General features: G+C 39.9%; 1 protein-coding gene across 1 annotated transcript in view; it reads right to left on the minus strand.

Moving 5' to 3' along the window:
• The window catches only part of TENM1 (teneurin transmembrane protein 1), a 761614-nt gene that overhangs the window by 76943 nt on the left and 660379 nt on the right, over positions 1–24292 (minus strand). Inside the window, exons 23-24 of the mRNA XM_034649058.1 lie at positions 22872–22892; positions 17714–17946 (exon numbers count right to left, since the gene is read on the minus strand). Of these exons, the coding sequence (XP_034504949.1) occupies positions 17714–17946; positions 22872–22892 (254 nt within the window). The remainder of the gene's footprint in view (positions 1–17713; positions 17947–22871; positions 22893–24292) is intronic.

A 24292-nucleotide genomic window follows, 5' to 3' on the forward strand; every position in this document is an offset into this window, starting at 1 on the left:
TGGGAAAATATCAAAATTCAAAGTATGGTTTCTACTGAATGCGGATTTCTTCTGCACCACGGTGAAGTCAAAATACCATAACTTGGGGGCAGTCTATACATTGAAATGCACCTAACTTAAATCAAGTGAAGCCTGCCACGAGGTCAAGAGCTGCACATGAGTTTCTCACAGTGAGTTTAGAAGGAAATAATGATACTTTCTCTCTCTAAAGACCTTTAAGAGGAGTACAGTCCCCTATCAATTAGTGCTGATTAGAGTATGGGGGGTGGGAAGCGGGTTACCAACCAAAAGCAAGTAGAATAAGAACCGTGGATCCAATGAACTGCACATATATTTGATCCATGTAGCTAGCTACAGTGAGTGGCTCAGACACCCCAAATCCACTCTGCTCTGTTAACAGCTCTGTGTTATGGTCTTGTGATGTCTTCCAATCTTACCATCTCAGGACCACTAAGGAAACAAATACCTCAAGATTTTGCCTTAATATGCCTCACTTCTTTGTTTTCACATAAGGAAAAGCAGAGACAACGCTGGCTCCAGGGTCGCATCAGGGGATGTGGGTTTCAGGCTAACTTCTGTTACAGATCAGCTGTAGGACTTCGAGGAAGGCATGTAACTACTTAGTGTCTTGATTTCCGAACCCAGATCCTGCCTATCATACAGGGTAAAATGGTGTGAAGCTCACAAAAGCCAATGAAATGGAAGCACTTTGAAAAGGATGGAGTGGTGCTAAGTGGTGTCCCAATTGCTCAGTCACTGCCATAATTCTTTCTGAAAGTGACTTTTCTAAGCCCAGAACCAGGGACAAACACTTCCACATAGGCCCTGATTGAACATTTTAGGCTTTTCCATGTTGGACAGACATAGTACACAATTTACGTCCATGAAGCATCCTGTAACACTTGTCAGGAGCAGAGTTGCCCTGTTAGATTCACCATAGACAAGGTAGTGGTAGGAAACAATTTTGTTAGCTGAGGGGAAGTATTGCACCATTGAGTGGTGGTATAAAAACCTTCAAGCTTTTATGAGATGGCTAAAATTTTCATCCAGAGAACCAAATAAATGAGGCTCCATGCTATACAAGTGGCTCAGGGAGATCCTGGGCCAGGGCTGGCGGTAGTGTCTCAATATTTAACAGCGATACCAGATACTAGTAATGGTATGAATTATTTTTCATTGTTTTAAAGATGTAGGTGTATGTATGTGTGTGTGTGTGTAAGAGAGATTGGGGTAAATAGATGGTTCTAGTTCAGGTTGAAATGCACATCTCTTATTTTATTTTTGTGCTAGAGTTCTTGTTTAAAAGATGCCTGCGGGCTGAGATTTAAGGGGATTCAGTACGTATGGGCTAAGATAAATGAGGTTTACCAAATGCAAGCTGAGTATTTTATATTCCTCCCCCGCCCCTTAAAAAATTCTTCAAACATCAAGCAGCCATATCTGGGACACTACTCAGATACATTTTGAAGAAACGCCTCTGTCATCCTAAGGAAACAAACCGCCTCGCAAGAACATTATGTGAACAATTAGCCTGAGGAGGGAAAGTTCATTTATTGCCCATGGACCAGCAAAAAACTAATTGCAGTTGTTACACTCTAGGGAAAATGAGTCTCTCTCAAGGTATGTGAATGACCAAGAGGTTCTAATAAAAAAGCAAACTAAGTAGAATACCTTGGCCTGAATATTCAGTAAAAGCAGGATATGAGGGATTAAGCCTGACAGTGCTTACTATTCACAAAAGTGGGCTAACTCAGGAAGAATTAAAATTTCTGTAGGATAATTATTTGCATGTAGTGCCCATTCAAAAAAACCAAAGAAGGCCCATTTAAAATTCCTCCAACATCTGTACATCTTGACTAATGAAGCTGACACTGGAAGAGAAGTTCACAAAGTCAGAAGTGGTAGACAGTCATTGGCAAAAGGCAAGGCAGGGTAACAAATACTGTATGAATATAATTTTTAAACCTCTTAAATGGGAGTTTAAGAGACATTTAGGAGGGCTGATTTGGGCTCAATAAATACGTGATTACAACACACACACACACACACACACACACACACACACACACACACACACAAATATGACAGCTGAGTAAAAGAAAAAAAAATAGTCCAAGTGGTTGCCTGAGGAGACAAACAACTCTTTTTTCTTTTCCACATCCTCATGTACAATTTTGACATCTATAGGCATTAGGTTTTCTGGAAAGGCATTAAAACTACTGGGGTGCCTTGTTCACGGGGGGCTGGTGACTTCCCTACCCTTATCCTGACTGAGATTGGGGTTTCCACGGCCATCCCCACGTCTTTTCTCTAAATTCAATCACCCAGACATGTTCATGGGAGAGATGGGAGGAGGAGGAAGAGTCTGGGGGTAGAAGCTGGGTGATCCGGTTGAGAGACTGACCGACTTTCAGAATTTTCCACCATCTCCCAGTGCTCAGGTGTCTGCCTTTGTCTACGGTTGAGATTAAAAGTTGAGCTGCCCATGTCAGGGCATTACTGTAAAGATCAAATAAAATAACATCTATTCTGTCTGTGAAATCCTTCTGAAAAATTAACACAAGTGATGTTCATGTTTACGTTTTTGATTAACTGTTAGCCTTCGGGCATCACGCTGGGGGTGACCCGCTACGTGAGTACGTGCTTCAGCCCGGACTGACTTAGAGGTCAGGAACCCGGTGTGGAATTCTGTCAGCCTCTCCGCCTCGCTGACAATCATGGTGAGTCTGTACAGGGCCCTGTGTCACTGTTCCAAAGTGGTCTATGTCATGGCTCTAAAACATACCTTCCCCTTGGCCATCACTACATTATTTGCCCGTGCTATGTTCCCTGGGCATGGAGGGCCCTTTCTTTCTCCTAGTCTCCCAATCCTGCTTATTTTTCAAGACACAGCTCAAGTCTAGCTTCAATTACAATCCACATGTTGACTCAGAGACTTGCAAAAACGTCGATGGAGGTCTTTCCTTGTCAGTTAAATCAAACAATTTCATCGTTCTTTTCTGATGCTAGAAATCTTCTGAGCCTAGTAGAAGACATGTTCTTACCAATCCCGGTGGGTAGGAAGGAGGATCACAACAGGGATAGTGTTGTTAGGTTGCAAATCTAAAGGCTGGCCTGTAACTAAGAGCACAGGCTGTTTTGACTGAACTCAAGAATGCATTTTAGATACGAGTTCGGGCCATTTTAATCCATTTCAGGAGCATCCTCATCTTCATAGGAAGGGCTGAGTTATTCATTTCCCATTTAGCGTTGGCTTTTTGCTCTCTATTGCCCTACTTTCTCTTCTTTGCCTTGTTCTTTGATCTTACTCCGTTTTGAGTTACACTAACCTATCAGGAATAGAGGTTAGAATCGAGTTTCTAGTTCTCTTTTTCCACGTGTTCAGCTCTTTTTTAGATTCCTTTCTTTTCTTCCACATCTTGCCCCTTCTGCTCATTTTTCTCTTTTTCCTCCAATGCCAATCAGCTCTCCATTCTCTGAACCCCTGGAGTGTTTACAGTTTATATCCCACGACCTCATGCTAGATTATAGTCTTCTTTAAGGATTCCTCTCTTTTCTCCTCTACCAGATCATATTCCACTCATGGGCAGGGACCATGTCTTTTTAGTCCACTCATAATTTCCAATTTTCCCAGGTGGACCAGATTATTCGCTGCTTGAAAAGCTTAACAAAACGGTGGAGCTCAGTGAACACGGTTCTTTTTCTAACAAGATCTACCGGGAGCATGATGCGGGTCTGACAGAGTAGCTAAAACCAGTGGGAGTCTTCTAAGTAGGATAGTGGGTCACTGACACTGGTGTCTTATCGATACCAGTTAAATATGTTGAAAGTATTAAGATGATGACATTTCTGGATACCTGTTTGATAACCAGGGGGTCTTTGTTGTCACAAGAGATCACTGCAGTGTTTGGTGACAGCAGTTAGCTGCGTGCTCCTGCCACACAGGAGTGCTTTCTAGGTTTATGGAATAAATGACTAAGCTCTGGTAGAGAGGGAACAATTTGAGCAACTAGGAAAAAACAAATTAATAATAGCCAGTCTAAATAACAGTGAGTCTAAGAAAGGAACTAAAACACAAGGAAATGGAGGCATTTAAAAATACAGCGAGATACCATTTTTTTCATTTTCCTTAATTCAAAAATCTCTAGCATTTCCGGGAACTAGGAAGGTATCAATTTAGGGCCAATTCAGAAGGCAGTGGTTCTGGTTTTCTCTTAATGGACAATTTTTTTTAATATTCAAGTGGATAATTCGAATAAAGTCATGCTGTTAAAACTAGACCAGGTATACTTGCAAAATAAAATACCAGCATTAGTAACAAACCAAACCAAACCAAACCACAACAGAGGTCTTGAAGGTGCTGTGTTGATCTGTGGTTTCTCATAAAATTTCAAGCCTAACAGGCTAAAATCAGGAGATTTCAAAGTACCCCTCTTCAGACCACTCTCCCCAGAAATGCCCCCAGTTTTACCACTGGAGAAAGGGGGGAAGGTGCCCTTTGTGAGACAGGTCCTAAAGCAGGGCTGGAGTAGTAGTCTGCCTACAGTTCTTTAACTTCATTCAAGAGAACACAGGGAAAAGATTGTAGAAACCAAAGCAGGTAACCTTGGCAGAAGCCATTCTGATGGGTTTTGGCTTGGGGAGGGGCAAAGCAGACCTGTCACTCTATTACTATGGCTTCAATTTCCTTGGCTTAGAGATGCCTTCCAAAATGAGCAATGATTCCTGAGCTCTGAGGGGAACTACCACTGTAATCAGCTTTCTTTTTGGAGTAAATACTGGTAAAATCAGGCACCCACCCACCTTCCTTTTCCCAAAAACCTATTACACAGTCTAACAAGCTTTTTGAAAAACCAAATGGAATTGCTAGTAAATGAAACTGGAAGAAAAATAGAGCAAATAACATTGGGGCTTCCTGGCCAGGCTTTGATATTTGGGGCTTGAAGATAACCTTACATTTGAGTTATTAAATAGCCTTTGATTCCTCAGGGAGAAACTTTAAATGGGCCAGGACTCACTCCCAAGGAAACAGTGACTTTCTTTGGGCAACGATAAAGCGGACTCATTATATTGAGACTCTTTAATATTGAGGAAGTTCACGGTCAGCTATTCAGCTATTCCCCACGTACGGACACACACTAGAGGTATTGGTAAGGCTCTACAACCTCAAATCCAATCAGGATGGAAAAGAACGGATGTAAGCTGGCCACTGTAGGAGGCCTTAAAGACCCTACTCCAGGGCCAAAGCTGGTGTGTGTTCTGATACACTGGGACTTGTGCCTGACAGGTTGTTAAATATTTTGAATATCATCTCTGTATGCGTGAAAGCCTTATTTCAAACAAACAAACAAACAAACAAACAAACAAACAAACAAACCACTTTTAAAAATGGACTTGTCAGGTATAAATTTGCAAGTTGCTTTCTAAACCCTGTTTTTTACTTACTTTTTTTTAGATTATGAAATATTTCAAATGGTATTCAACTCAGAAAATAGCATTACATGCTGCCTTCTATCTACCACCCAAATTTAACAGATGTTAACATTCACTTCACATGGCTCAGAAAAAAATCAAAAGAAAACATTATGAATACAGCCAAAGCCCCATGTCCTTATCCCTCCTGCCCTTTCCCTTCTCTCCCCAGAAGTAACCCCTGCCCTGCAGGCAGCGTGCATCACTACCACGCATGTTTTCACACATGGTCTACATCTGTACACGTCTACAAGTATCTAGTACTGCTTATGCACTTCAGATACTCACGTAGGAGATGGATGATGTGATGGCTGCACAACCATGTGAATATACTTAATGCTTCAGCATTGTTCACTAAGGGGCGCCTGCACGGCTCAGTTGGTTGAGCGACTGTCTTCAGCTCAGGTCATGATCTCAGGGTCCTGGGATCAAGCCTGGCATCAGCTCCCTGCTCAGCGGAGAGCCTGCTTCTCCCTCTGCCTCTGTCCTTCCCCCCTGCTCATGCTCTCTCTCTCTCTCTCAAATAAACAAAATCTTTAAGAAAAAAAAAAACCTGTTCACTTGAAAATGGCTAAAATGGTAAATTTTGTTTTATATATTTAAAATGGTAAAACGTATGTTTTATATATTTTACCACTATAATATGCTAATGGCATTACACCATGTATTTCTTTTGCAATTTTCTTTTATTCATGCAGCCTTATGTTTCGTGACCATTAATATTTTTTACATGTAGACGTAGTTAACTTATTTTTACTGTTATACAATAGTCCACCATGTGACTAAGCCTTCACTGATGGATTGTGAGGCTGTTTCCATTTTTCTTACTGGAGTGACATCCTAGCACATGTCTCCATACGCACATATGCGCTTATGACTTTCCACAGCTTTCCTTCAGTGGAGCTTTTCCCAGTACCTCTTTCCAAGTATTCTAAATACATGGTTGCAATATTCCCCCTTTAGTTGGACAATGCATTTTGCAAGCAAACAGAATTGAGTTAGGGCTGTGAATATACAATCAATGAAGTTTGACAGAAAAGAATTTGAATATAGTCAAACAATTTCGAAACCAAAATGATTATTACTAGTCCTGAAAACAATCCAGTTAATAACAGTTATTAGTTTGAAAACTTATCTACTTATCCTCGTTCTCCTCTTCCTACTTTACTCAGTACTTGATCTGTGCCAGGAACTGGCTGAGCCAGTGTCAATTCATCCTCTAGAACCCTGTCAGGAAGGTAGGCGCACCATCTCCATTTTACCGATGAGAAAACAGTGGCTCGACGATGTTAGTAATACATTTGAATTCGGTTTCATCTGCCTGACTCCACAGTCTCTCATTTTAAACTACTCTAAACGCTTCCTGAGTTTTCCAAATTTCACGGGACCCAAAGGAGAAAGACACATGGTATGATTCAGGGGTTACTTAAAGGACTGTCCATCTGCCTTAAAAATACCTTTACTACAGGAAGGCTTTTCTGGGAAGCCATGAACCTTAGGACCTTAAGGAAATGTACTGCTAAATCTAACCACATAGAGTGAGAAAACTTCCATATGGTTAAATAAACGAGAAATTACAAACTTGGAAAATATCTGCAACACATAGGAGGGAAAAGGGATGCCTTTCTGACAAAACACAAAGATCAACAGCTCAGTAGAAAAACTGGCAGAGGGAGTTTACTGAAAAAGAAATACAAATGGTCACAATAGACAGGAAATGACACTCAGCTTCATTAATAATTAAAAAAATTCAAATTAAAGCTACCGGGTACAAGACCCCTTTCCCACTGATCAGATGGGCAGACATGGAAAGGTTTAAGGATACTCAGAGCAGCTAAGTGTATGGCAAAATGGGCATGTTTACACACTGCTGGTGTAAATGTGCTCAATCTTTTGGGAGGATAATTTGGTAATATCTCCTACTACTAAAAATTAACCCTATGTATGTATTTACAGAAGTGCTACGGTATATATGAACCAGGTTGTTCAGCACAGCACTTTAGCGGTAAAAAATTAAGAAAAAAAGCAACAACATATCCATCAAAAAGCAAATGGCTCAACCAATTATGGTATAGCCATATGTTGTTATATTATACAGCTCTCAGAAATGAAGAGGTAGGTATGTACATGCTTTTATGGAAGCCTTCAAGATCTTTTATTGAATGGAAGAAGCAGGGTGAAGAGTAATCCATATGGTATGATTCCCTTCACGTAAGGGAAAAATACATAAAGGTCTCAAAGAAACAAGAAGCTGTTACTTTTGCTTTTAAAATGAGAGACTGGGTTGTGTGTGTTTGTGATGAAGTCTGGAATCTGCTTTTTGTACCTATCTGGAGAGTTCACACTTTCAAACCATACTCACATACTACTTTTCCATTTTTATGTTTCAGTATCAACGGGACTTAGCTAGATGGTGATACCATTTTAATTTGTATTTTTATACTTCTTTTTCTTAAAAAATAATAAATGTAATTAAAATATCTTTTACTACTGGCTTGCCAGGAAGCAAAGGCTTCCATTTTGGTTTTTTCCCTGCCTTATGGCATTACGCCTTTCAGCAGGTCTCTAGTAATGTGCTCAGATCAGAGTAACCCACTGTCAGCCATCGGTACTAGGACATCCCTGCTGGAGACGGGTCGTCTATGGAAGAAAAGAAATGCAAGTCCTCAGAGATTGGCCATAGGACAGGACAGTGTGTGTGTGTGTGTGTGTATTTTAAAATCTGTTTCATCTTTTGTTGAATTATAAAAATAATAAATTCTCAGAAAACTGAGAAGAAAATAAAATCACTCAATATTCCTTACGTGGCAATTATCACTGCTAACGTTTTGACAAATTTCCATTTTTAAAATTTTCTTTCTTTCTTTCTTTGAGAGAGAGTGCACAAGCCGGGAGGAGCAGAGGGAGAAGGAGAAAGAATCTGAAGCAGACTCCCCTGCCGAGCAGGGAGCAGACGCCGGGCTCGACCCCACGGCCCTTGAGATCATGACCTGAGTCGAAACCAGACGCCAGCCAGAGGCTGAACTGAGGCACCCAGACGCCATTTGCATTTGTTCTCTGTACGTACACAGTAACCATGCCCTCACAGGAGTAGCCGCACACGGTTTCTATGGTTTGTATTCTGAGCTCTCTACTGAATCCTATTCTGCAAGTATTTTCCTTATACCTGCAAGGCTGGGCCAAGGCTTGCGGACGGTGGGAGTGGTCTGTCCCCGGTGCTGACAGTAAGGGGAGTGAATTTTCAGAAGAAACAGTAAAAACAATAATAAAACGGATGAATACCAGGTCTGTGTTTACTATCACCATTCACGAGAAATTCTAAACAATGTCACTGATGAAACAGTCCTCCCACTGTCCCATCCCCTTTTAGTATACCACTGTGGCTGCCCAGTTCTGTTGAGAGGGTGGGAAGAAAATAGGGTGTATTTCTACGTAGGGGTGACAGGTTGAGGGGCGGGGCAAGGGCTCAGCCAGGGGAATCACTGAACAAGGGAATGAAGAGGAGACATTTCAAACCTGCCCTACTTTATCAGTTTGCTGCATAGATCTATCCAGCTTAGATAACTTCAGAGACTCTGCTTGACTTAAAAAAACAAACCAAAACAGCTGTCTTTCTCATGTGCATATAACTTAAGTCATTAGTGCCTTCAAAACTCGGGTCTAAATGCTCTGTGTGGTGCCATTCATAATATTTGGGCTGAAGTGGGCAAAAATGCAATCAACCGATCAATTATAAAATAAAAATGGGCTTCCTGGCTCCCTTTCCAGCTGTGTTTTACCTTATGATGATGTTAAAATCATGGATTTCCAAAGACATCTGGGTCTGCTGCGTGTTGTACGCCTGCTAATTCACCCAGTATTGCGGGAAGATCAATGAAGCTAAAAACATCTACTGATGACTTCTCTGTTGTGGAGTGAATGTTCTGGATTCCCTGGGAAGTCAATGCACTGTAGGTTTCAGATTCCTTCAAGAAACAGCAAAGCATGCTGGTTTCACCAGGAAATGACCTCCTCTCTTCTTTGATTTCACAGCTCCATGTATCTGGTAAACTTGAAATTATTGGGCCACCTTGTATGGATGGTAGAGCAATATGGGGCCCTGATCAAAGGGTTACCTCTAATACAGTTTCACGTTTTAGAACCTTAAAAATAAACAGTTTGCACTGAAAGAAATTTCCTAATTAACTTCTGCAGAATTTGTACATTAAAATATCTTACCGTGCTGGAGAAGACTGATAAAGCAGACATACTACCTTCTGCTGAAGAGAAACTGTATTTAGAAGGAACTTGCTATTCTCATAAAACTTTTAATAGGAAGAAGTGAATCAAATTCCTTAATTACCATTTTATGGTTGGTAAAAGGGCAAATTACATGCCATCCATTTCTAAACTTCTAAATGTCTCTGGTGCTTTTAATTAAAGCTGCCATCTAGAAACTACTAAAGCAATTTTATGCAATTAGTTATTTATAGGTTACCATAATACACCACTCAAAATATGATTTCAGTGATTTGCAGTGTGTTTGTGTGTGATCTCTGTCATTTTTGTTTGGTGGGGAGAGGGTTCTTCTTTTTATCAGCTGAGGTGATTCTTCAGTGGGCAGATAAGAAGGATGTGACACTGAGGAGCTGTGATAAGGAAGCAAAGTTGTCTTGGCTACTGATCTAAATAAAAAGAGGAAGAATCATAATTCCATACTGTTTGTCTTGATATGTAGGGGTCTGCGCTTCATTTTAGGCAATGCTGCAGAGGAGAAGTATATTACTGTTACTCCCCCGTCTCTCCCCACTTTGCCACCATTCTGCTAGATACCTAGCAACACATTTCCCCATGCTGCCTAGAGTAGCTCCCACCTTGGCTTGGCCCCCTCGGGTGATCCCATCTATCCAAACACATCCATCCTGTGCTCCATGTCCTCAAGGCCCCCATATAGTACCTTAATGAGGAATTCAGGTTTTGCTCTCCCTGGCAATACCCCACATTAAACACAGAAATTCATACATGAAGAAAACCCTTATGGAGTGAATTTAATGGCAAAGGGAATGACTTTGGTTAGGTGGGCCTTCGTGGGCTCCTCAAAATACAACATGTTCAACTAGAATTACTGCCTCTCAAGGGTGTGAGGGATTGACTAGTCAAATCACATATAATACCTGAATTCCACTTTACCTTGACTCTTGCTTCTTTTATGGCACCGTTCCTCCTTGGAAATGATCACGTCTCAGACTGAGTTTCAAGGACATGGAACTTGCCTCCCTCCAAAGTAACTTATTCCATGGTTGAGTTACTATCATAAGTAGTATTGTTATTAGCAGCAAAAGAGCAAGCCTGATCATAATGGCAGGTGACATTTAACATGTCCACACTACATGCTGGGCAGCGAGCTTTACAAGGCATTTTACGTATACTGCTGAACACTATTGTGTAGGCACTGTTAGCTAGTATTCTAACTTCACAGATCAGGAAGCCGCGGTTCAGGGAATTTAGGTGACTTATTCAAGGTCACACATTTAATGGGTGGTGAATCTGGGATATGTATCCAGTTCTGTTTGACTCTAGAACCTGGGAACTTCTTTCTCTTGGTCTTTGGCCTCTAAAATATTATCTCTGTGTTTGTTAGAATATTATGCATGCATGAAAATGAAAATAAATGCAGAAGAAAAAGTCATTTAATAATGCATTTGTAGCTTTATAAAACTTAAATGAACTTAATACAGGTTTCTCTGTATTAACCACTGATGTGTCCTGGACCAATTAGCCAAGGATAAATGTATGTGCCTTCCTTTTGTCTAACTTCTCCACACCAACAGTTTGATGGCTTTAGGATTCTGACAGTATAGGCAGAAAGATTCTCAAGTTCCAGCTGCTGACATAATATAAGGTCAAAATCTTTTGACCATCATAGGCAGATGCATTAGAACAACTGCAGGGAACACACTAAGCTCTCATTCTGGTTGCATCAGAGGTACTGAGGTCTCTGGTATAGCTACCATAAACTGAGAGATCAAAAACATAGTTTAGGAAAGAAATCTCCAGAAGCGGACACAGCATGGATCACTGAGCAGTAAAAAAAAAAAATCATTTTGCCTGAATTTTAAGGCTTTGTCAAACATTTTTCTCAAGGAACCTCTGATTCTAAGACAAGGCTGTGTGAGGAAAGTTCTCATGGAAGATTCCTTGAAGCTGAGCTGGGAATTTGGCCCTGGGTGGTAGAATGTTGATCTTACCCAGAAAGCCTTCTTCACTAATTGGCTCTCCCAAATCTTTCCTAACCTGACGTCCTCATTTTTAGCAGAACAGATCCAGAATGGAGTACCATCAACCTTCTAGTTCCTTCTACTGACACCTACCGTTATCTTAGGATGGTCTCTCCGATCTCCCCTCCCTTTCAAGGCCTACTCCCTCCCAGTTTCCTCCAGACCTGGTTTCATCATTTATTTTGTCTTCTGTATTTTTTCGTTTACCTCTAACCAATACCATATCTCCTATAGCTGAAGCCCCCCTGAGCGCCCTGTCCTGTCACTACTCATCACTGTCTCTCTCACATCTAAACTTCTCAGAAGAGCGATCTTCTTTAGAAGTGTTTATTTTCTCTCCTCTTATTGGCTCATTAAATTACTGCAATTTGGCTTCCATCCCTACTGCTATTCAAACCAACAATAGCAGGGTCAGCAATGAACTCCTCATTGTCTAATCCAATGGCTACAAATGTGTAATATTTCATACCGTTTTCCACACCTTCTTGAAACAAAGGATTCCTTCAGCTTCCTGGATACCAAGCTCTTTCTGTTCCCCTTCTTTTCTTCTGAAGGTTTCCTCTCTGTCCCCTCCATTAGATTCCCTTCCATTGCCTGTCCTATAGACATCAGTACTCCCTGTGATTTCTTTGCCCCGGCCTCACTCCAGTGCATGCACTACCCTGTCTACAAAACAGCTTATCAAACATGTATGCATTGGACGATTATGTCACTCTCTCACTTCAACTCTTTTGCCTATAGGATGAAATCCAAACTTCCTGTCCCTGCCCCTGCTCTTTCTACGACCCTTGGATATTTTTTTTCAACAATACTGATTTATTTGTAGTTTCCTAAATGTACCACTCATTTTACTCATGTTGTGGCTTGCCCGTACTTTTGGTGAGTGCCGGCCCTAGTGTCAATCCAAATGCTTATGCCACTGTGATGGGTCATGTACTAAAGGAATTTAGGAAAAATCTTACTGCTTCCATTGCACAGAACCAAAGGAACATTCTCGTCCCTGTTTGTGCACTATACTCTCTCCCTTAGACACTGATGACATCAGCAAGATGTCACCGCTTAGAGTTTTAGCATCTTTCTGTGAGCCCCAAAGTTAGCCCTTCAGAATAGCATGTAGATGCCGGGGGAGTCAGTGAGGCCTCAGGATGTATTCAGATATATCTGGGTCAGGACAAAACCAGATGATTTTGTCTAGACTTTATCTTACCCAGATTTCTTAATTGTTAATAAAGGTAAAGTGACTCGTGTATGATTAGTGTCATAAACACCCTAAAAACACTTCTGGCAGCTGTCAAGATTTAAGGATCATTTCCCTCCTAGGGAATGAATGGCTCAGGAGCTGTTTGCACTCATCTGGACATTGCCTAAGTCCTGCTAAGTTCTGAGGTCAGTTTGCTTAAAGAGGCACATGAAAATAGAGATATAATCTTTGGTGAGGTCCAAGAGAACCAAATTAAGTCACTGATTAATTTCATCTTGTCCAGTCACTCCTTCACCCTCTGTATCTACTTAAAAAAAATGTATTCAGCTTGTCACAAATTTTATTTTATATTCCCACCTAGTACCATTTCACATTCTGTTTAAGTACTTGGTCATCTATTACATGACTCATTAGTTTGAGTTCTCTGTAGAATTAAGGAAAGTTGCAGTAAAAATAATAAATGGAACCTAAGTTTCAACTACATCATCCATGCATGTTTTAAAAGCATCTTTCAAAGTCAATGCAAACTCATATACAATGCCAGGGATTAGCACACCATCAGCCTCATTGCTAAACTTTTTTCCTTGCCCCATTACATTGAAGTATTGATGAGTAAAATGGCAAATGTTTCTCTTTATTGGGATTCAACTCAAAGTGCGTAAAACTGGATCAGATAAAGACTTATTCCCGGGAGAAGTACCCAGGGGCTATCTTATATGAAATTCTATTCAGGGAGACTTCCATTTCTCCTTTAAACAAAATGTGTAGTTACCAGTTGTAATCAAGAAATTTAATAAAGTTAAGGTTTCTTGCCTCCATCCCTTAAGAAAAAGTTGGTGAAGTTCTTAACTGCAGAATCTTCCAAAGAGATGTGACAAGGTTTCCTGAAGATTTATTTGAATAATTACATTCAGAGACTATGTAAATGCTGTGCCGTCTACTATGAGTACACCATTAGGTCAGAAACCTCAGAAAAGTAGTTTTAATAGGAAAAGGAAACTCAACTAAAAAGTCCTGTATCTTGCAAATAAAAATATTTTGTTCCTTTTGAATATGTGTCATTAGATAAAAAGCATTTTCCAATATTTCCTATTCTTCCAGAGAAACCAATGGAGATTATGGATTTTAGCTGAAAGGCCATGATGGATATCGGAGGCATCACAGGCCTTTTTTTTTTTTTTCTACCATGGTTTGAATTCCAGTGTTATTTGTAAACTGTGTGAATTTGGATAAATTTCTTAACCTATCTGAGTCTCTGTTTCCTCATATATAGAACTGGGGGAAACACAATTGACCTTGAGCATCCTTGTGAAGATTAGACATACTGTATTGTAAAGCATGGAGTGCAGGCTAAGTTATAGCTATGGTCATTGTAATACACTAGAGCTGGGGGGAGATTGTCCCACACCCTCAAGTTGACAACTGTGTTTAAATGTGTTTAAATAACTAGTCCAGTGGAACAAAACTAGTCAATGGCACCATTAAGTTTTATTTTAGTGTTCCGGGAAATGAAACCACAGTGAGGTCCAGTGACTTACACAGGGTCATCCAGAGAAACACTGGCTTTACATGGATTGAACAAGAAAGTCTAGGTTCCCTAACCTGACATTCATCACAATTTGCTGCCATTTCTAAAAAAAAAAAAAAGAGAGAAAAGAAAAGAAAAAAGAAAAAGAAAAAAAATCCCATGGCTTCTGACCTTTTACCTTTTGCTGACTGGTTTTTAATCCCATTTGATAATTTATTCTGACTTTAGGACAAATGATCTCAAAAGCAAATTTCATTTCATCCTATTTTTAGAATAGATTCAGAAAATAAATGAGCTGTCTTGCAGATTAACATTTATTTGACTTACCTTGCATAATTAAGGACATGTTGGAGAGACTGCCTATAATTGCAGTATGTTGCTTGTTAAAGTCTTAGAGCAAGCTCTCTTTCCTAACCTAGAAATTGTACTCCCTAGATGTACATTTCCATTTTCTACTGATATACAGCTTTTCTTTATTAGCTTCTAGGTGGAGAGAAAAATCAAACCTCTCCTTAAAGGAATCCGTTAAACATTTGCTGTCCTTCTATGGGGGAAGGAAGAAGGAACTGATGTGTATGGTAGTTGTAAAGCAAAAAAAACCCAACCAAACAAACAAACCAATTGGTCTTTCTTGAGAGATAAAGAACCTGCAGGAGAACCTCAAAGACATCATGAGCAATTAGCAATACTCTCCCCTCAATTTGCACACTGTGCTTTAAATGACTTCTTGCATGATTTTTCCTTCCTCTACAGAAGTCTATGAAATTGCCCTGCAGCATTCCATATAATGAGAATCTCACTTCTGATTCACTGCCAAGGGTGAGTGCTGTCTATATTCAGCATGGAGATAGGTGCCCTAGCTAGGCATCGAAGTGTTCTGACCAGCAATTTCAAGAGCAACTGATGTCTGGACACAGGTTCTGCCATCTGAGTGATTTTGAAGATCCCTAACAGGGTCTTCAAATACTGTTAACATGGTTGAGGAAGACGTGGTGGATACTGAGTGTGAGCCACCCGTTCCCCTCCTTTCAACATCCTCGTTCACTCACTGGATCAGAGCAGATGTTGTCAACACCAGCTTCAGTATGTTATGTGAAAGCTGTCTTGGCTGGATTAGACATTCAGCTCTCCGAAGCCTCGGACAGATGATCTTAGGGCCCCTGCTCACTTTGGGATGAATAAAGTGTACTGGATTATTATAAAGGCCACTCTTGGATAGAAAGATGAATAAATCAAGCCAAAGGAAAATGTACTACTAGCCAAGACAAGAAGAAAAACTTAGTTTAATATTAACTTTAATAGATATATAAATTTTGGCAGTCTCATTACTGATGCTTTAAGGGTTCATGTAAATCCTGTTCATCAGGACTCTATTATTGCTACTTTCCAAGCAAAAGAAACGAGGAAAAAAGCTGCAGTGAACCAATTATTTGCTCTATTTGGAAAAGCTGAGATATTCATTCTTAATGTGGCAGGTTGAATGTGGTAGGTGAGATGAGTGGTTTTCATACAAGTAGCAACTCAGGAGGATGTCAATTTCAGGCACAATACAAGCTTGATTCCTCCCTATTTCTTATGCAGAAATCCTCATAATACCTGCAAGAGTTTTAAACCTGTGTTAAAGGTGAGACCTAGCCTGATACATTTCCTTGAAAAATGAGTTGATTATAGGTTGCACCTGAGTTATGCATTCACTCATCAAATATTTATTGTGAACCTACTATGTGCAGGAATGAGAGCTGGCACAAGAGAAGAAACATCTTTTTTTTTTTTTTTTTTTTTAAGAGAAGAAACATCTTAAAACACTTTACCATGATACTTGGGGGGCTTATATTCCTTTAGGGGAAAAAAACCCATGTTTTTAAAGCACAATTGAAATTCCTTTTAGGAATACTTGATATAGATTGAGTTACCTAACCAATCAATTACACGACAAGCATGTATAGTGGATCCCACACTGTACAAGATATTGCTGGGGAGGTGGGGAAGATTTGAAAGAAATATCAGATGTAGTTTCTCAGCTCAAGCAGCTTGTCTCGGTAATAAAAAATGTCCTATTCATGAAAGAACTGGAGCTGGAAAGCAAAAGAAGCCAAAATATAATCTAGTAGTAATTGGGTGGTGTAGACCCTGTTAGAGAAATTCAGATTTAATGGGCTGGGGTTAGCCAGAGGGGCTTTACAAAAGACACAGGACTTGTATATGGCCTTGAAGAAAGGGAAGGCTTTAAACTCTGATTATAGATGGAATTTAATCCCCATATGGCAAATGTCAAATGGCTAAAGAGTAACCTCTAAATATTTGAAATAATAAGTGACCATCTAACAAATGAAACACATTGACCTCACTATATTTTTTGGCATGGAAAGGTGTTCATAATATATTAAGTGTGAAAAGCAGATTATAGAACAACATTCTATACTATGATTCCATTATTAGAAAATAAAATATATAATATGTATAGAAGAAAGTCTAGAAGGATATATGCCAAAATATTAACAGTTGCTTTCTATATGTGGTAGCATTATGGTAACTTGAATTAAAAATATTTTTTGCACTCTCTTTTTTCTATTTTTTCTTCAACCAGTGTGTTTTATCTGTGGAATAGTTTAAAAAGACCACATTGTCTTCTTAAAACCCACCAAATGAATACTTCATAAAACCTACTAAAGTGAAAGTGTGCACGTGCATGTGCACGTTTCTCTCTCTCATACACACACACCATCATGGAGAAGGAACAGAGAGTAATGATTCAATAATTAAGGAGATCAGGTGGGCAATATATGATAACAGATTTTAAGTTGACTGTCCTTCTGCTTAGTGGCCTAAGATGGGAATATGATTTCAAGTCTATAAGATCACGAAGCTGATTGAGAGAATGCAGATTTATTCACACATCCCAGGCAACAGAATTGAGGATTGGCTCTTGCAGATTGAGGAGTAAATTTAGGACAGACAAAAGTAAGGCCAAGTTCCCACAGAAGGCAACATTCCCCCCCCCCAGCAAAACTGGAATTTGTTATCCTAGGCAGAAAGGAAAAGAAGCATTTTGACATTTTAATAATACTTATGACTATACGAATGCATATTATCTAAAAATTAGCCCTGACCATGCCTATCTTCTGGGATGGACTTCAGAGACAATGTGTGTCAGAGGCAATATTGAGATACATGGATACAGTATGGCAACAGTCTTGGGATTTTGTGAAGTTAAATGAAATCTTTAGATGACCAAAGGATTTTTTTTTTTTTTACCTCGAGGGCTGTTCAGTGACGCTTCCGATGCTCTCCCGCCATCTCCACAGTGACTCTGGTCAAAGGGAAGGCACTGATCACCTGTTCCTGCCACCACTTCAAAATTCTTGGACAGATCTTTTGTTTCCACAAGAGATTTCAACCTGTAGACTTTTCGAGTGTTGGTGTCTGATAGATAAAGTGATTCAGACACAGGGTCCATAGCCAGATAGTATTTGTGAGCAGGACTTGTGCTACGGAAGAGAAGAGTAAAGTTATTCAAAGCAGTTTGTTCAACATGCATCCCCTGGGGTCTACCTTTTGTCACAAATGGGAAATTCTCTTAAGAAATGAAAAAGAATAAATGTATCTTCTTTCTCATGTACTAAGGAGATGGATACTACTTCGGTTTTCTAGTAAGGGGTCTGGGTATAAAAAAAACCCTCAGTGTGTACTGCTAACCTGAAATGAAGCTGACATTTCAATACCAACCACTTGGGGGGCAGAGAAAGAAGCAAAAGAGAGAAAATCCTGGGAAATTTTTTTTTTCAGTAGCTTTCATACCTGGTTCTCCAATTACCTACTAGATGCCTGCCTGGATGGCTCACACCTCAAACTTAACAAATCCCAAACAGAAGTTCTTCTCTTCCCGCCTGCCCATCCTTCAGAACCCTACTTCTTCTCCTCCAGGTTTCCTGTCTCACTGGAGGCCCTACCAGCCTCCAGGCTCCTGTTGTAAATTGAAAGATGTGTTGCATACAAAGGACAGAGGGCTGTGTGGGAGATGCATCGCCAAACTTTTCCTCTCCAAGTTTCCTTTTTTTAGCTGACCACCACACTTTTCTAATCCATTCTGTCTTCTTTCAGGACATAATAGAACTGATTATATATGACCTTTTTTTTTTGGGTTTTAATCACAATCAGCTGTACCTTTTAAAGGTGATGTTAAAGTTACCTTGATTGGATTTTGGTATTCCTGAAACTCTTCAATTCCATATTCGCATGGGATCTCTTGTGATATTTTTATCACCGTACATGGCTGAGCTCGTTCATTCATTTTAATTCTTCCTAATTCCATTTTTACAATGGCTGGAGTAACGGTTTGGGGGATATTTTGTTTGATCCAAGTTTGGATCCCCATCTTTAAAAACCCTAAAAACTTTTTAACATTCCTCGGTGTGGTAGACAAGCCTTTCTTTACTTAGTAAATCCTCACATGCCTTTAGGCTTTACTCAGGTGTCATCTCCCAAAGAAAGCCTTCCCTAAATCTGCAGTGTGGGTTATTTGCACTGCATTTACACCTATTTTGGGGATTATATATTGTATTAATTTTTTTTTGTATCTTTATCCCTCAATAGGCCATGCGAGCTTGGAGGAAAGCAACCTTGTTATCTCTGATGTGCTCACAGCCCTGAGCCCTGTCCCATGCCCAGTTGTCAAAGCCAGGAGCTAGTCTTCACTCCTCCTTTCCATCATTCTCCAAATCCAGTAAAAACATCATGCTTTTAAAAATTCTACCTCCTAAACTCTTCTCCAATCTGCCCACTTCTCTTTATCTTCATGGTCATTAGTCTAAGCCTCTCATCTCTCATCCAAATTCCTCCCTTAGTACCATTTCTGTATCATGTAATAGTTCATTAATTCATTAAGAAGTATTTACTAAGTGCACTATTGTGCCTAGGAACTCTTCTGTGGTCTGGAGACCTCTTGTGCGTGTGATACAGCCCCTTTCTTTATGAAATTCATGGTCCAACGGGGAGTCAGATCAGCAAACAGGCTATGACTGTCGAATGTGACAAAAGAAGTAGAGGTGGAAAGACATGAGCAGAGAGGAGGTATATGAGACCTCTCAGCACCTGTCATATTGTATTAGCATTGTTTTTAAAGGTAATCTGAAGCCAATACTTTATTCAGATTTCCTTAGTTTTTAGCTAATGTCCTTTTACTGTTCCAGGATTCCATCTAGGATACCAAATTATATTTAGTCATGTCTCCTTAGGCTCCTCTGGGCTATGACAGTTTCTCAGACTTTCCTTGTTTCTGATGACCTTAACAGTTTTAAGGAGTATTGGTCAAGTATTTTGTAGGATGCCCTCTACTGGAATGTGTCTAATTTTTTTCTCCTGGTTAGACAGGGGTTATAGGTTTTGGAGAGGAAGACCACAGGGGTAAAGTGCCATTCTCATCAAATCAAATCAAGGGTACATAATAATCAACATGACTTATCATTGTTGATGTTGACCTTGATCATCTTGGCTGAGGTAGAGTTTGTCAGGTTTCTCTCCAGTATAAAGTTATTCTTTCTCTTCCAATTTCCAGATCATGCTTTTTTGGAAGGACGTCACTCTGTGAAGGCAACACTTGAGGACTGCGGAGTTATACTCCACCTCTTTGAGGGTAGAATGTCTACATTAACAATTTGGAAATCTTATGTATGAGAGCTTTATCTCTTCTCTATTTATTTATGAATTTAGCCATTCATTTATATCAGTAGGGACTCATGGATATTTGTTTTATTTTTTGCATTAAAAGCCAATGCTACTTTATTTTGTTGCTCAAACTGTTCTGGCATTAGCCCCCGGGAACTCTTCCTGTTGGCTTGTGAGACCTTTGGACGTACATCCATCAATGTGGAGTTTTTGTTTTTGTGTTGTTTTAGCCCTTATCTACTTTTTGGCACTACAAAATGCTCTTTTTATAGTCTCTACCCCAGTATTGGAATGAATCATTTTGCTAAAGACCCCTGGTTCTTTATGTTGGAGAAAGGTATTGGAAACCAAGATGTGAGTGCTGGGTGTAAGCACTATTTCTTTCACATCTCTCCAAGTACACTGTAAACTCTTTGCAGGCAGGAACCATACTCATCTCTCTATCTTCAGTACCAACAGAGTGTCTGACAGGGTCAGCGTTCAGTTACTGCTGAACTAAACTATACAACTTGAAACTAACTAATACACGGAAGTGTTCAGATCTTGGCTACCTAGCCCAGGAAAATGGCAGGGAGCGGGTCATCAGAGTAATTAAGTTGCCCTTAAAGACTGGTATGTTTCTGACTGTATTTGTAATTATATTTGCCCTCAAAGCATATCTGTGCATGTTAATGATACTAAAGGCTAGCAGATGCTGATTTAAGACCCAGTTTATAGTTTTAATTGGAAAAAAATCAGATCCAATTGGAATACTTGATTTTTTTCTACTTACCTTCACTTCATCAAATAAGAGAATTCAGTAGATTCCAGGGACATCTTCAACCCTGGAACCACCATGACAGCTGCTGTAAATAAACTGTAAAGGGCCCCAACAGACTCCAGAATTGATTTGGAAGTCATATCAGCCCAGGCATCTCTGTAGCAAAGACTGCTTAAATAGGGGTTTGAGTAAAAGTTTTTAGATATTTAGTTGAATTTTTGCCTTCAGAATAAAATTTCTCCAGTGCCCTCAGATCTTTCCAGAATAAAAAGGGGGTCACAACCCTTCCCTGAAACAACCTTCAATATTTTGGTAGTCAGTTGGTGGAAGTTTCAACTGAGCCAGATTAATCATGTTTTGTTTAGGAAAAGTCCATAGGCTATTTTTCCAAGAGAAATGTTATTTGCAGAAAAGCACTTTGGAATGCATTACATTCATTTATTATTGAATATCCCCAATGTGCCTGTGAGGGAAGTCAAAATTATCATTCTCCTCAAATCTCAGCTGGGGAAACCCAGACACACAGAGGGCTTGCCCAGGGTCACTAACAAGCCTGTGCCCTGACCGAGACTAGATTAGATCATATGTGACTGTGTGTACGAAGTACCTTCAGAATACTTTAGTTCTGAAGGTGGCAAAAGAAAAAAAAAATCGGTGTTCCTGCCTTCTTCTAACTGAGTGACATATCCTATTTTGCTCAGCTAGGCTGTTCTAAAATTTTGTGTGCTGGCCTTTAGAAAATGGAATAGTCCAACACACAAAATTCAAATCTGATTAATGTTATTTTCTTGACAGCTAACAGTCAGGAAGGTCTCCTATATTGATATGTAATTTCTTGCCAATTCATGCCATTTCCCAAGTGCACTTCAGCTCTTTGGAGATTGGTTTCTTTCCACTTTTTAAAAACATGCCATACCCGAGAAAGAAAACTGCTGGACTACATTTCAATTTGTTCTAATCCCTTGTGTCCACATGCATATTGCAATTTGAGATATGTGAAGATTTCTTTTATAACTTCAGTGTTAGACTTATTGTCACCTTCTGGTTAGCTTTACATTTGAGCAATGCCCTTCAACTTAGCAAAGATCCCTTCATTCATGCTAGTTAAAATCACATAGATTGTTAAATGGGCAATTAATGCTTATAATTAATACTGTGCAACACTTAACCAGTAAGCAATTTGACAACCAACTTAATTTGCTTAAGGAATCAGTTATGCCAAAGTAGCGAGGCTGATCTTGTGCACTGGCCTTTAGGAAGTGGCATCTCCCAAACGAAATCCAAATTAAAAACCCTATGAGTGCCATTTTGATGACAATTGGCATTCGGAAGTGAACAAATTCAATTTTCTCCTTTGCAATTTCAGGTAATTTAGAACAGTTTTGACAAGTGTAATGCATAAACAAATTGAATAGAAATGCTCATTATGATTAATTTCAGAGCTCTGTGCCACTGTCGGTAAATGGTTGGTTTAAAGTTTTTCTATTATTTCTTTTTGGTGGGAAGAAATAGAAACCATAAGGTCACACAAAGGGAAAGAGGAAAAATCTTATTCAAGAAGGTCATCGTGGTCACTGTCTCTTAATACACTCGTCAACTGTATTTCTGGATCTGAGAAGATTGCCGTATCACCTCTCTTTCTACCGCAGCTTGAAAACATTGAATCTATTTGAACTTACAGACTCATTTGTGATATCACCTAAGGAAAACATAATGAGACTTAAGACTTTGCTTTCCCATGAAGTACTGAACTGCCAGCTCTCACTTATCTTGTTTTCTTTTCGACATAGTCTGATCCTTCAGCAAATTCCCACTTAGTGGAGCTCTCTTCTTTTGTCAGACACTTACCTGAATCCTAACTTCTAAATGTGCTTTCACATCATTCCTTTCACCTTATTAAAAAGTAAAATCTCCCTGTTAGCCCGTTATTGGGAGGTGGCCTGTTAGGCAAGAAGGGGCATTAGGTAGCTGCCCGTGTGGTTTGCTTACCTATGTCTGGTATCTCTGTTTCTAGGGTGCACAAGGTTATCCACGAGTGGCAAGTAAAAACAAATAGAGAGACATCAGTATCATTCAACAAGCCAAATCCAACCAGACACACCTAGTTCTAACTCAGTTTGTGGCTATTAGAGACTCCATGGGGATCATTTCGTCAGACGTACAAGCCAAAGTGGACCCAATCCCTCCTGGCTTCTCCTCCTAAGATGGCGTCAGGGCGATTGAATATCCTGCCTGGTGGGTGGGTGGAGCTCGAAGGCAGTTTTTTCTCTCTGAACCATCTTCATCAGAACCACCTGGGTTCCTGCCACATGTGCAGTTTCCTGGGGTTCTCCCCACTATACTGAATCAGAACCTCGAGGAGGAAGTGGGGCCTGGGAATTTGATTTTTAATAAACTCATTGATTTTGATACAGAATAAGGTTTAAGAACCACTGGATGAGGCTTTGAACAAGCAGCCACCGCAAAGATTCTGACCATTCCAGACTCTGTTTTGAAAGTCACTTTACCAAAATGTAAAATCAAGCCTTGTGAGCAATGGACATCCCAAATCTAGCCCAAAGGCATTTCTATGATTTCTGAGATAAGACAGAGACATGGCTTGTGTACAGTAGCACATTACTCAGCAATATTAAAAAACTTAACAAAAGTATAAAGGTTTTCTCTTAGACCATGGCAGAATGTCCCTGGTGTCAAAATGGCTGCATCAAAATACCTTCAATAAAACTTCAAGTGCATCAACTACTACGGCTTTGCGTCTTCCGATGATCTATGCTCTAAGGGGGCAACTGGGGTCGGCAAAACAGATCCATCAGGTCAGAAGAAGCAGAACACTTTGGAGCCCCTCATTGGTAAGCCTCTTGGCACAGGGTACTCTGGGATCTGGGATGAGGCTTCTCACATCGGGGACGCAGTCTGTGTACAGGCCCGACTTTGGGTCAGATCTGCTCAGAATTAAAAGGCTATAATCATCTGTGAAATACAGTCATTTTAATTTGAAAATCCTTTTAAACCTGGCCCTTTATGTCATTAAAAAAACATGAAGGTAACAAATCTTTTTATCTAAACTAGAAAATGTTCTTATTCTTCAGAATGCCAGGGAAGAAGAGAAGATACAAAATGATTTCATCTGAAGCTATCCGCTCCTACTGATTCAACTCTTTTTAAAGAAAATCTTTCTGGGATTTTACTAGTTGGGCCACAGGTCAGGATCCACTGACTTTTCTCTTTCCCTGGCCTGCCTCAAAAGGGTAGGCATCCTGTGGGCTGACACAAAAGGTCATAAAGGTAAGGCTGGAGCTCTGATTAAAAACCTGGCCTCGGGCATTTGGACCTCTTTTAGTTTCTTTACCACTAGACACTTGCTTGTTTTTGTGGCCTCTAAATTAGCAGGTGAGTATGCTCCAGGCTGG

Source organism: Ailuropoda melanoleuca, chromosome X, assembly GCF_002007445.2.
Source record: "Ailuropoda melanoleuca isolate Jingjing chromosome X, ASM200744v2, whole genome shotgun sequence".
Classification (NCBI taxonomy): Eukaryota; Metazoa; Chordata; class Mammalia; order Carnivora; family Ursidae; genus Ailuropoda; species Ailuropoda melanoleuca.